General features: G+C 38.5%; 1 protein-coding gene across 1 annotated transcript in view; it reads left to right on the plus strand.

Annotated features, from left to right (window-relative positions):
* LOC116781998 (dynein heavy chain 5, axonemal-like) overlaps positions 1-14,278 on the plus strand; it is a 156,483-nt gene that overhangs the window by 122,376 nt on the left and 19,829 nt on the right. Inside the window, 4 exon segments of the mRNA XM_032677998.1 lie at positions 803-1,070; positions 4,189-4,310; positions 5,290-5,637; positions 11,160-11,348. Of these exon segments, the coding sequence (XP_032533889.1) occupies positions 803-1,070; positions 4,189-4,310; positions 5,290-5,637; positions 11,160-11,348 (927 nt within the window).

Raw genomic sequence — 14,278 nt, forward strand, 5'->3', positions numbered from 1 at the left:
CTGACAGACTTGTGTGGTCCTGATTGCCACCTTGTCTTTTTCAGTTCCCCTTGTGATAACTTGTATCGTCTTCTGGTTTTCTGAACAACTGGCTTTATTCTCCCATAGCTTCTGGGAAAAAGACTCCATAAAATTCCAAAATTCTTGTGTTTGCATGTATAAGCTTTGTCTTTTCTGAATCTAGATCTGCTCTAGATCTGCTAGAGCGAGTAGATCACCAAACTAGAATCCTCTGAATCAGAGACTCCGCAGCTGCCATTTAACAATTCAGAATGTTTCCAAAGGAATGATTAAATGTGAACCAATCTTTCCTGTCCTACCTGTTTCATTGATAGTTCTCTTTCAGATGAAAAAAATTCAGTCACTGAGAAGACACCAGAATTGCTGGGTTTACTCTGTGCATTAGTTATTATCTGAAGCCTTAGTATCTGCCCTTCTCAAGATAATCCACATCACAGTAAATAGAATGGTCAGGCAGCTATGTTGCTGTGTTTATGTCTTGAAAAATGAGGAAAAGGAAGGGAAAATGTTTCCGTTGTCTTATCCCACTGACTTTGTTAGATCAGCAAAAAAAAAAATTATGTCCAGTAGGTGTAGTTTTTTTCCAACAGGTGGAAGATAAAAGGAACTTGAAGTGTTTTACTTTTTTTTTTTTTCTAACTCTGTTTTAATATAATCATTGATAATAATGGTTTACTTTTTGGCACAGTGTTACTGCACATGGACCTACGGAAGCAATACATCATGTGTATAATCATTCTAAGGAACTACATATAAAAGAAACTTTCTTTTTTCATTCCAGAACATTCCATGTCGTGCCATTTCAATGGGTCAGGGCCAGGAAGTCCATGCAAGACACCTGTTAAATCAGTGCATGCAAGATGGAGGATGGCTCCTTCTACAGAACTGCCACCTTGGCTTGGAATTTCTTAGTGAATTAATGGACACCATCACAACAACAGAATCTATTAGTGAAGATTTCAGAACCTGGATCACTACAGAGACTCACCCAGAGTTTCCTATTAATCTTTTACAGTCCTCCATAAAATTTGCCAATGAACCTCCTCAAGGTAGGAAACTATGCCTTTTTGGAGTCTGGAGGCTTGTTTTTCACCCCCTACCCACTAAGTATCCCTATACTTTTTGCAGTGTTTCAGCTAAGTACAGCACTGTTTAAATCAGTCTTGCAATGTGTAAAGAATGACTCTTTTGGGAAGAAAATGGATATTTCTTGGTTTTGTAACAGAAATTGATAGTGATTTTGTTGTTTGCATACAATCTGTGGATAATTCCAGGACAGTGGTCCTTTCTTAAGTTTAGTACACCCCATCAGTCTTTTCTTTCTGTCCTAATTACCCCACCCAAGGATGCAGAGTGGAACCAATCCTGTGCTCTGTTGGGTGAGGAAAAGGGAGGACTCTCTGAACACCTAACCTCACCCAAAGCTGCAGTATATATCTGTTGCTGTTGCTTCTTGTTGTGTCATCTGGCACTGCTGACTGGAGACTGATCCCAGCATCTTTTATTTTGTCCTTTAAGTATTTGTGAGCTGCTACTGAATCACCCCTTAGCCTCTGTCAAGACAGTTAATAACAACTCATAATGGATCTGAATACTAGGGTTCACTTAAGAACTGATGAGATTAGGACTTTTATGCTATTTGTTCAAATTAAATATTCACTCTATCATGCTCCCAGCCTTCTGTAATGCGTTTATCTTGACTTTTCTTCCCATCAGAGACTTTGTTGCTGGTTCAGGAAGGTTGAGTAGAAAGTGATGTTGGTTTCACTATGCAGCTACTTGCAGCTATCAGTCTTGGACATTACTGGCCTGCTGGGTATCTCCTGCCATTTGCCTCCATGCATGTCCCTACATCCAGGATCATTCCCCATTTCCAGGATGCTTCCTCAAACTAGGATGTTTTCTGGGCCTCTAAGCCAGTTTTCCTAACCTAAGTAGTTTATATGCAAAAGGCCAATGTATGATCTGCATCTTATTTGGCAGTTTGGACTCATGTTTCTGTATTAATTGGAGTGCAAGAAAGACATGGATGGAATGAGTCCAGTGAGAGGCCACAAAGATGCTGAAGGGATTGGAAAATGTGTCATATGAGGAAAGACCAAGATGATTGTTTAGCCTTGAGGAGAAAAGGGGTATCTTATCAATACATATAAATATGTGATGGAAATGAGTAAAGAAAACAGTAAGACTCTTCCTAGTGGTGTTAAGTGACGGAAAGAGAGGTGATTGACACAAATGGTTGTCCATGAAATTCCACTTCAGCATCAGAAAAAACTTAACTCACTGTGAGAATGGTGAAATACTGGAACAGCTTGTTCGGTGAGTTTGTAGACTCTACCCTCAAAACCCACATGGACATGGTGCTGAACCACCAGCTGCAGTTGATCCTGCTTCAAGAAGAGCTGTTGTGCAACGTGACATCCAGGGGTCCCTTCCGGAGTCAACTATTTGATGTTATTTTGTGTAATATGAAAACAACCAGCTTTTCTACATAGTCTCTAACCTGTTGCTCTTCTGCTGTTGAATCTCTCTCTCTTACCCAAACTATGCTGCTACATAGAGGCATTCTTCATGTTTGTAGAAGCAACTTATAATCTTGCTTTATATGCTCCCCTATGTATGATAGGGGAGAGTAACTTTGTATTTTGGACTGTAGCAAAAAGGAATCCTCAAGCCTGACACCAACTTTATTTTTGAACTCCCTCATTGTTAACAAACTATGTAATGCATTAACTTGCCCTTTATTTATATACGTGTTGCCACTGATTTCAGTTGATGATGTCAGTAGGAACTGAGAATTTTTATCCAAGGTCATATTTAAAGCTTCAGACATTTAAAGCTCTTATTTCAGCATCTATCTTCCTTTGAACATCAGTAAGATGTCTACAAAGACATGTCTTGTGAAAGACATCCTGTTTCAGCATATGTACTCCATTCTCAAGTTAGTTGGTCTGTCGTTAAAAATTTCTAACTTCTTTCTCTCCTCCTCTCCCCTGTTTGTGTTCAGTGCTCAGCATGTTTTTATTGCACTGTGGCCCCCTCCTTATCATTCTAATAGTAGCAACCTAGAGCTCCAAGAGGTTATTTTGGAAGTCAAGTTAGAGCCAATTTACAACTTGCATTTAGTGACAGAAATATGCCTGGTGTAAAAATTGAAGTCAGGACAATATACAACCAGTTTTATTTTTCTAGTACCCTCCTGCCACATTGGTAGCACAGTGTGATAAGGCACGTTTGTTTGATTTTGGAACTCTCTTATGATACCCTTATAATATTTGGAAAAGCTGTGTGTTTGAATATTGTTTTACAGGATCTTTATGAAGAAGAAAGAAGCAAAAGGACTTCTATTGTGTCATAGGAAGTATGATGACTTGGACAATCTGTTTGCTGCACTTGAAATCTGTCCTTTTAGACTTGTGTTAAGCTGGTTACGTGGAAGATATCATAAGAGGGACCTGATGTCCGTAACTCATACTTGGGTTGTTTGCCAAAGGCAGATAATGCTTAAGTAGCACTGCCTGAAAGTATTTGGGAATAGTCAGGCTTATGTATTCCGTGGAAGCATAGATTGTATCGGTACCAACTGCCTAAAGCTGTTCCTGGGATATGAGATGTCAGTGCTCAAATAAACCTCCCCAAGTATTAGTATTTCCACTATGAATTTAGGCTCTCATTTCATCATCTTGGTGCCTGTACACCAGCTGGAGAACCTGCATACAGAATTTTGAGATTTTAATAGGAATCAAATCTAAATAAAATTATCTTAGGTATAATTAAAATCTCATTTTATAAGTAAATATCAAAACAAACTCTTGGATAATCAGTGCTGTATTTCATATTATATTAGATGTCTTTCTGATTGCCATATAGTTGCTGAATAGTTATGTTTATATTTCAGTTGTTACTTGTAACATTTAGGATACTATTACTTAATTTTAATTTCTTTCAGACTCCTGAACTGAATTTTGTGTGTTATCTGACTAAAAAAAATGTTATTGAAGTTTGCCTGTTATGACCAGCTGAACAGATAATTGATTCTAAGAGAGTATTTAAAGGCCTAAGTATGATAGTGTAAATCAGAATAGCAAATTATGCTTAACAGATGTTGGACTTATGGGTTTCTTACATTTTTTTCTCATCTATTCCATTTTTATATTTATTTTCTAGGTGTGAAGGCTGGCTTAAAACGAACATACTCGGCCGTTACTCAGGATATGCTAGAAGTGAGCAAAATGCCACACTGGAAACCTTTGCTATATGCTGTAGCATTTCTTCACTCAACTGTTCAGGTTTAAAAATATATTTCTTTTCTTCTCTCATAAAGTTATGTTTCATTTGTTAATGAACCTTGTTATTAAACGAAAAACATATTTAAAGGGAAGTCCCCTGTTGGTAAATTAACACAAATAAAATAAGAAAACAACACACCTCTATTACTGCAACTATTTTAGAACTTAAAATTCTACTCATGTTGGTCTTGTACCTCCAACAGAGATGGTATTTCAGAGGGAAAAAAGGGCAATCAACGAGTGATCAATTAGAGTCTTCTTCTGTTAAAGTCTTGGGGCATGACTGTGTGATGTCTTTCAACTAACTGGTTTTTTACTAATATTTGAAATCATTAAAGCACATTAAAGAAACTTACAGGTTAGTTTGGAAAACCATGATCCTAAACCACTGCATTCACAGTGAAAAGGTCTAAGAGGGTAAGTCCTTTCTACTCTGAAACCTGTAGGAGGAGATGTAAGTGGAAGAAGACTTTGGGTCTTGATTTTCAGGAATTTTATTAAAGAAAATGCTTTATAGATTAACCACAACTTTTCATCATTCTATTGATAGATTTTGCAGTATCCTTAATTTATATATGGAGACTAGCTAATTTAGGTCTATGGCATCCATGCACTGATCCATTGTGGTCCAATGGAAGCCTGTCGTATGCTTTTCTTTGGCCCATTACTTCTTTCCTGGTGAAAATTAAAAATTTTTAGTTACCAGATTTTTTAAGACCTGCATACTGCCAGCTGAATTTGTAAATGATTCACCAAGGGATAGTTTTTCCAACTGGGCATCTGCACCATGCAGAGGCAGCAGTGATATGAATATATCTACTCCATATATCTACTCCATAGGAGGACGCTAGGCAATGATCATGACTAATGAGTTTGGACACCCTTTCCTCAAATGGTAGCATATTTCATATATTCTTCTGCACTTAAGTTTTCTTCAGAATTACTATCTATCAGTCTTTTATCTTTATCTATTTTACAGGAAAGGCGAAAGTTTGGTCCACTGGGCTGGAACATTCCTTATGAATTTAATCAGGCAGACTTCACAGCCAGTGTGCAATTCATTCAGAATCATTTGAATGATGTGGATATTAAACATGGAGTGAACTGGAGCTGTGTTCGCTATATGCTGGGAGAAGTACAGTATGGTGGCCGTGTCACTGATGACTTTGACAAAGCACTGCTGAATACCTATGCAAGAGTGTGGTTTGGAGAGCATATGTTTAGTGAAAAATTTTGTTTCTACAAAGATTATGTTATTCCAAAAGGGAAAACAGTTGAAGACTATCTCCAGTACATAGAGCAATTGCCAGTGATTGATACACCAGAGGTAAAATATTTTAATATATTAAAGGGAGCTTTTGTCAAATAAATAACTTAATCAGGTATATTTTTCAGAACCATGTGTGTATAGGTCAAGATTAGCACACTGATCATTACAGTGGGTATTCAGTGCAGATCTGCTGACCAGGAAGAGGTAGATGAGGCCTTCTTCAAAGAATTGGAAGAAGTCTCATATTCACAGGCCCTGGTCCCATCACGGAGGACTTTTAACAACCCTAACTATCTGCTGGAAGAGTGATACAGCAGGGTTCAAGCGCCATAGGAGATATCTTGCGTGCATTCATGACAACTTTCTGGCACAGATTTTACAAAAACAACGAAAAGATGAGAAGGGAAAATATGGGACCATTGCTGAATGGGGCAGGAAAACTTCTGAGAAATATGGAAAAGGTTAAATGCCTTCTTGGCCTTTGTCTTTACCAGTAAAACTGGACTCCAGGAATCCCAGACCCATGAGATGAAAGGTCCAGAACAAGAACCTTAGCCCTGGTGGTAGAGGACCAGACTGGGGAGCGCTGAAACAAAATAAACATCAGTTGAAACAAAATCAACATCAGTTGATGGTACCTGAAGGGTAGCACCCATGAGTGCTGAGGCAGCTGGGTGATGTCATGTTCAGGTTTTACTGAATACTTTTATGTGGTGATGGTGATTTAAAGAGATTCCTGAAGAATGAAAGATAGCAAATACCAGTCTAATCTTCAAGAAGCAATGAAGAAAGAACTGGGGAACTACAGGCTGGTCAGCCTCACCTCAGTCCCTGGGAAAGTGCTGGAGAAAATCCTCTTACAAAGCATTTCCAAACATATGAAGGACAGGCACATGACTGAGAGTAGCCAGCATGGATTTGTGAAGGAGAAATTATGCTTAAACAACCTGTTGGTCTTCTACAAGGAAATGACCCACTTGGTTGATTAGGGAAGACTTGTGGATATTTTTTAACTCAGCTTTAGTAAGACCTTTGACCTTACCCCCAAAAACAACTTCATAGACAAGCTGACAATGTGTGTGTTAGATAAGTGTCATATGACACATATCTGCCATATGAGGAAAGGCTGAGAGACCAGGAACTCCTTAGCCTGGAGAAGAGGATGCTCAGGTGGGATCTTATCAATGTGTATAAAAACCTGTTGGAATGGTGTAAAGATGGAGCCAGAGTCTTTTTGATAATACCCAGTGAAAGGGCAAGAGGCAATGGGCATAAGTGAAGCACCAGAAAATTTCATCTGAGAACAAGAGCACACTTTTTTGCAGTGAAGGTGGTCAATCACTGGAAGAGTTTGCCCAGAGATGTTGTGGAGTCAGTCTTTGTAGGCATCAAAATCCCAACTGGACATTGTCTGGACAGCCTGCTCTAGCCGACCCTGCTCAGCAGGTGCTTTGGATTAGATGACCCTCAGAGATCCCTATGAAACCAAACTATTTTATGTTTTCACAGTTCCATGTAGGATTGAGCAGGCATGAAAACTGAGAAATAATGAAAGTAAAAAAGCCCTATGGTCTCATTTTGCAAGTTATAATTGGGAGATTATTCCATTTTTTACAACAGAAGGATAGAGATTGCTGCTATGAATTGATGGGATAGGCTGCAGGTTCCTGGTTGCAACCACTTTTACATGACTCAACGTGTATACCACAGTGGTCACAGTGATTGGAGGATGGACTACTTTCTGCTCCCTCTAGTACAGACACACATGATGAAGTTAAAATTGAAATAGAAGTGAATTCTCTGGAAAATTGAAACAGAAGTAAATGCTCTGGATTTCTGTCTCATTTCTATTAAGCTGATAAATGCCATTGGAAATAAGTTCTATTAAAATTAAATAGACTGAACTGAACAGAAAAAACTGATTTTCAGTTACTGATAATATCCTGGCTGAGAGAGTGAGAAGTTTCCAAGGTCATAAACTAAGCATGAAAAGTTCTGAATCTCTGAAGGTAGTGAAAGCAGAATGTAAAGGTATTTGTGTGTGCAATGATGCACCTTTTCCAAGTGAGGGTAAAAGCAGACATGATAATGCACCAGTGGGATCCATTTGAGCCCACCTCATGAAGTGGTTCCTATCAGTGTATGAACCTTGGCTCTATGAGATTTCAGGTGCTACTTTCATGGATGTGCTTTTCTAAGCACTTGGGGACCTATCTCACAATGCTGCAATGTATTTTTAAAGTGTTTTGATGCCTGTAAAAAATCTGTGTGTATGGTTTGAGGTAGAGGAATTTTACCTTTGGCTTTTATGTAAATAGGAGCAAGTCTGGGAATGCAAACATCTTTTTATCCTTCACATTTTTACTCCTTAGGAAGCAAGCTGTGACTTTCTTCTGTCATTCCAAAATCTGTCAAAAGTGCTCATGAAAACTTTTAACCTTTTAATCTCCCAGTCTTCTTCATTTCAGAAAGGATATTGTGCTAGTCTAACCAGTGTATCTTTGTTTCCTCCTCTTTCCAATTTTGGTTAAGAAATGAAGACTGAAGTGGTCTGCTTGCTGTGTCCTTGCTCTTCTGATGAAATTTTGTCCTCTGAGCAGAATGAACACTGACTTCTGACGAGGGCTGTGAAACTCGAGTATTGGGTTTGTGTGGCAAAATTTCAGTAGTGGGGGGCTACAGGGATGGCTTCTATGAGAAGCTACCAGAAGCTTCCCCCACATCTGACAGAGCCAATGCCAGACGGCTCGAAGATGGACCCGCTGCTGGCCAAGGCTGAGCCCATCAGCAATGGTGGTAGTGCCTCTGGGATAATGTATTTAAGAAGGATAAAAACCTGCACGTGAATATTTATCCAGAGAGAGGAGTTAGAATATGTGCCAGAAACAGCTCTGCAGTCACCAAGATCTGTGAAGAAGGAGGGGCAGGAGGTGTTCCAGGTGCTGGAGCAGAGATTCTCCTGCAGCCCATGGTGCAGACCATGGTGAGGCAGCTGTCCCCCTCCAGACCATGATGAGGCTTCTGTCCCCCTCCAGCCCATGGATGTCCATGATGGAGGAGAAATCCATCTGCAGCCTATGGAGGAGCCCATGCTGGAGCAGGTGGATGTCTGAAACAGACTGTGATCTTGTGGAAAGTCCGTGATGGAACAGGCTCCTGGCAGGACCTGTAGCCCCCTGGAGAGAGCAGTCCACACTGGAGCAGATTTACTGGCAGGACTTGGGACCCCAAGGGTGACCCATGCTGGAGCACTCTGTTCCTGAAGGACTGTGCCCCCTGGAGGGATCCACCGTGGAGCAGTTCATGAAGAACTTCAGCCCATGGGAAGGACTAACATTGGAGAAGTTCATGGAGGACTGTCTTGTGTGGGAGGCATTCCAAACTGGAGCAGGGGAAGAGTATGAGGAGTCCTCCCCCTGAGAAGGAAGGAGTCCACGACAATGTGTGATGAACTCACCACAACTCTTGTTCCCCATTCCCTATCTCCCTATGCCACTGTGGAAGGGAGGAGATAAAGGATTTGGGAATGAAATTAAGTCCATAAAGAAGGGAATGGGGGGGGGAGGTGTTTTTAGGATTTGGTTTTTCTCATAATCCTACTTTGATTTGATTGGTAATAAATTCAGTTAATTTCCCCAAGTTGAGTCTGTTTTGCCTATGACTGTTACTGATGATTGATCTCTCCCAGTCCTTATCTCAGACCATGAACCTTGTGTTATATTGTCTCTGCCCTGTCCAGTTGAGAAGGGGATGATAGAGCATCTTTGGCGGACACCTGGCATCCAGCCAGGGTGAACCCAACTCAGCAACTCCTTGAAAATTACTTTGATTTCAGAGGAGTGTAGAGATTTAGCAATTGGTTTTGAGGATATATAAGGCTAAAAAGGCATGAAAGACAGAATCCAACATCCTCTTTTTAATCTAAATTTCCAGAGATTTTGAATCAAAAATAATAAGATTTGGCTTCTTGATTAATATACAGGACATGCAGAACACTGATCCACCCACTGGTTTCTTTGTTCTTATTTCTTCATACATCACTTGCATAAAATCGCAGAACCAGAGTTGTCTCCCATGTAACAGCCCTGTCTTTGTTAATATTACACCAGTATTTGTTAGCCCTTGAACCAGCACTCCAATTTACATTCACAATAGCAGATATTCTTCACGAAATCTGCTAGAGCAAAACCAAACAAATAAGCCCTTAATGTACAAGAGCAAAAGCAGAAAAGTGTATCTTCAAATGTGTATTTCCTTCCATATAGAACATGAGTGTAATAAAGTGCATTGGTATTTTCACTTTTTACAGCTCAGTATGAGTAAACTACTCATATTCAGTGTAAGTAAACCACTATGTGTAAAACATTAAATCCTATCTCGAATCTAATGGCATACTAGTTATAGTCACACCTTCTCTCACATGTGGTATTAGGTCTGTACTGTGTTCTTTGTGCTGTTATGAAGATAAGATCCCCAACTGGTCTAAATCAGTGCAGCTTTGCTGGCTTTGGCACCAGTGCAACCACTTATATCCCCGGTCTCTGAGTTTCTAGATTTGCAAGTATAACAATATTACGTTGCACTTTTTCTTCTGCTCTCAAAGTATGTAAATACCGGTTTCCAGAAGTGTCTTTTTGTAATGTACCATTTCTAATGTAAAATACGAAAACCTGAAAAATGCGAAAACAGAAGATTGCTTGGTTTTCATGCTCACTTTGAGGACAAGCCTTCCTCATTGTAGGATCAGTGGTTTGAAGATTCTAAAAGATAGTTACTAGCTATAATTACATAAGGGCTTGTGAAATAAGTCACAGTACATACAATTCCTCCTGGAGAAGAGTTGCAGTTGTCAATCTGACAATTATAGACTTACTGATATTTCAGTGGAAGTTTCTGAGAAAGCTATTATCATTCAGACAAAGGGCAACTCTGCAGTAATTCTGTGCTAGCTGTATCTGAAATAAAATAATTCAATTTCAGCAGAAGAAGTAAGGAGGGGAAAACTTCAACCAAAACAGTTAAACCATAAAATATCCAAAATATATCACCATCTTTAGGTACTTTATATATGGCACAATGCTACGTGCTTATAAGCCTCAGAAACTGAATTAAATGAAACATGTTAGAAATGTCAACTGGTTTGATTATGAGGGACATCTACTTGAACTGATACAACAGCAATAGACCTGTAGAGACAAAGAACTAGTGGTAAGGGGTCAGTCTCCACATATGGCATGTTTCCAACAAGCTCTAGTCTGAACCACTTGAAGGGAATCTGGAGTACTGCTAGTGCTTCACAGCATGATTAATGTGAAGATAATCAAAAGATTAGTTTTAAAAAACCCCTCCACTGGTATGAATTAAAATGCTAATGTATATGCAACCTATGTTAATGTTTCGTGTAATTTGGTCCTCAACCAGTTAAATCGATGCACTTCCACTGACTTGTTCATATCTGTTGTTTTATGGAGCTGAGAATTTTCTTCCTTGTTTATACATTTTCATGCATTCTTTCATGTATATACTTTTAGACGAAAAATCACTTTTTTTCCCCTTGTTTTTTACCCTTTTACTTTAAGGTATTTGGACTTCACCGCAATGCTGATATAACTTACCAGACCAATCTGGCTAATGAGACATTAAGGACAATAGTGAGCATCCAGCCCAAAGACAGCAGTAGTGGAGGAGGGGAAACCCGAGAAGCAGTGGTGCAACGTCTTGCTGATGAGATGCTAGAGAAGTTGCCTCCAGATTATAACCCTCATGAGGTATGTGCTACTTTATAATACAGATGTTTTATGTATGCATGTATGTATGTTTATGTTTTACAAGTTTTATTGTGCTTCTTAAATTTAACTGACATGTGTTTTAAAAAGCTCTTAAAATTATGCATTTTGTTTTGTAAGACTGTCTTGGTGTATTATCTAAAATGTTCCTACGTCAGAAACATGTATTTCCAACGCCATAGTCCACTTAGTTACCTTAACTCAGAAGAGCCATTAAAGAGTTTAGAAAGTTCTTGCCTTCCTTAGTAGCTTACAGAAGGACCTTGGTGCCTCTTTCTGTGGACTGGTGATCCTATGGTGGGTACAGCATTCAATTTACCTGCTTCTATTATACCACCATGATGAAGAATGGATTTTATCACTGACCTTTCATGCCCCAGATTTTTTGGAGTTTAAACCATAAGAGAGATATTTGTCCATATTTTCTTGCATTTTTAATTAACACTCTCATTAAGTGGAAAAAATCCAGCATAAAGACTTGCATAGGTCTGTAAGCAGGATCTGCTGTCTTGCCAAGTGTTTCATGAACAGTAAATGTTGAAACCCTCTCATTTCCGTGATTTTATTCTTTACAATTTTGTTTTGCACTAATAGTGCTTTTTTTCCCCCCTGCTTGCAGTTCAAGCTTGCAGAGTGTTCGGTATGCAGTATTGCAACTTATTACGCATGCTTTATTTTCTCCTCTGGCCAACTTAGAAAGTCCACTTCGGTAACAACTAATAATCTTGGTGCCCTGGCAATATTTCCTGTCTTCTGTTCTACTATTCATCTAAGATTTAATATGTCTTATATAAATAGCCACATATGTACTGACATAATTCAACTCAGAACTTCTCTTTTCATTCCCCTGTGGCAAGCTACTTACAGTCTGCAACTTTTTTTGGTGAGGTTTCCTTGCATCTATCTCCATATTGTTATTTTTCCATCTATCCCTGCTTATGTCTGTGTTTTTGTCATTATTGAATGATTCTCTAATTTATTTGTAGAATTCGATTAAGAATGGAGTCCGTTTTCTAGTTTTCCTATTTTTGTTTAATAGTAAATATATATTAGAAATAGCAAATAAAATGAAATCTAGTAAGTGTAATAATTATTAATCCTTAATTACTGATTTAATAAATGTAATAATTTCCACCTTTGATCTACACCTATGATATAGACCTTGGATTGTTCTCAGTCTTCTTCCCTTATTCTTCCTATCAGAGTGAAGATTTTTATGGAGCTAGGTTCCTCTAGTTTCATTCAACTCCTTAAATTTATTTTTTTTTCTATTTCCAGTAGCAGTAAAATACTGAATGCCTGGGTAGCACATGTGCTTTTGCCGTGTGTAATATGTGTATTGAGCTAATTTTTTTCAATATATATGGTGAATCTTCCAAAGGAGTATTTCTTTTTTCCCTAAGCTGACAACTCTTTTCCTCCTGAGGAATTTTTAATACTTAGAAAACATCAATAATACTTACTGTGCTTTATATTGTAACCGGAGGGTAGTCTTAACCTTAGGTCTTACCCCTGGGAAACTTGGACAGTGCCTTTTAGTCATGTAAAATACACACTTGTTTAATTCAAATTTCATTTCAAAATGATTTGAACAAATAATTTTTTCTCTAGCATTTCTTCCATTTAATCTTTGTCTCATTTGCTCTCATTCCTTCTTGGTTATTTACTCGATTATGCTCAAAAACCACACATAGAGCAGACCTCCCATTTTCAGTCACTTTCTCAAGTGTCTTAGCTTTGGAGATAACCAGTTATGGAGCCAGGGGCTATAGTTAAGGGCAAAGAGTCTGAAAGGTTTATTTTGGACATTCCATTTCACCCTTAACTTGTCTCTATTTTACTGCTGTATTTGGGTATAATACATACTTTTCCATGTGATTGTATTAAAAAAATCACCACCAATTGTTTTCATTGTTCTTTTGCTCTCATCCTCAAGGAGTATGACAAGCTTTTATCTTTTCTCGTGATCTGCCAATCATACATGCAGGGTTTTATTTTCTTCTAAGCAATCAATTAGAATTTCTTTGCTTCTGTACAGCTTCTCTTACATCATCCGTGAGCTTCAATTTGCCTTCTTTTGCCTTCAATTTGCTTGACAGCTGTTCTGTTATGATTCAGCTAAGGAGATTTGAGTTTGTACAGAGGATATCCTGTTGGATCTGCTTTTTCCTCCTGTATTTCTTGTAAATGTATTCTGAGCTCAGGATATTTGTTTCATTCTCTTATCAGCGTGTGTAGATACCACCTCTTTCTGGTTTTCTCAGGCTCTGTGCATCTTGATCTGTGAATTACACTTCACTTTGATTAATCATACCACTCTATTTAGACACTTTTTCTTCAGTCCACATTACTGATGGACGACACAGTACTTTTCCACAGAAACATCCCAAAATTACACTCTGTTTCTGTAACATGATAGTCATTCCTTTACTCTGACTATCTACAGAACATCCTCTGCTTATTTTCCAGAAGTTCATTATTGCTAGTAATGTGTTCCTCTGTATATCTCTTTGGCTGTCTTAGGTGAACTACAACTTCAGATTTTATTTCTGCAGCGTTATGAGATTTGACATTGTTTTGTCCAGTTCCTGATTCTTCAATATTTCTTTCTTCAGTTTGCCTAATGAATTTACCCTTTCTCTCATTCCCTAGATCTTAGAACTTGTTTTGGTCTTTACTAATGCTTTCTTTGTTGAAGGGGAATTTCTCTTTTCTGCCATTACTGCCCAATTCCACATCTTTGCTGTTGATAATGTGCCAGGAGTGTGGCCACCTCTACACAATAAGCAAAAAAATCCTTATCAAGTGTGTTTCTTATCTGAACTGTCATTCCATTAATCTAGAACCTCTTAGGAAGAGTGGAGAGGGCTGAAGTGAGCTGTAAAAAAAGCTAAATTTTTAAATGAAAGTTT

This window comes from Chiroxiphia lanceolata, chromosome 1 (genome assembly GCF_009829145.1).
Source record: "Chiroxiphia lanceolata isolate bChiLan1 chromosome 1, bChiLan1.pri, whole genome shotgun sequence".
Taxonomy (NCBI): Eukaryota; Metazoa; Chordata; class Aves; order Passeriformes; family Pipridae; genus Chiroxiphia; species Chiroxiphia lanceolata.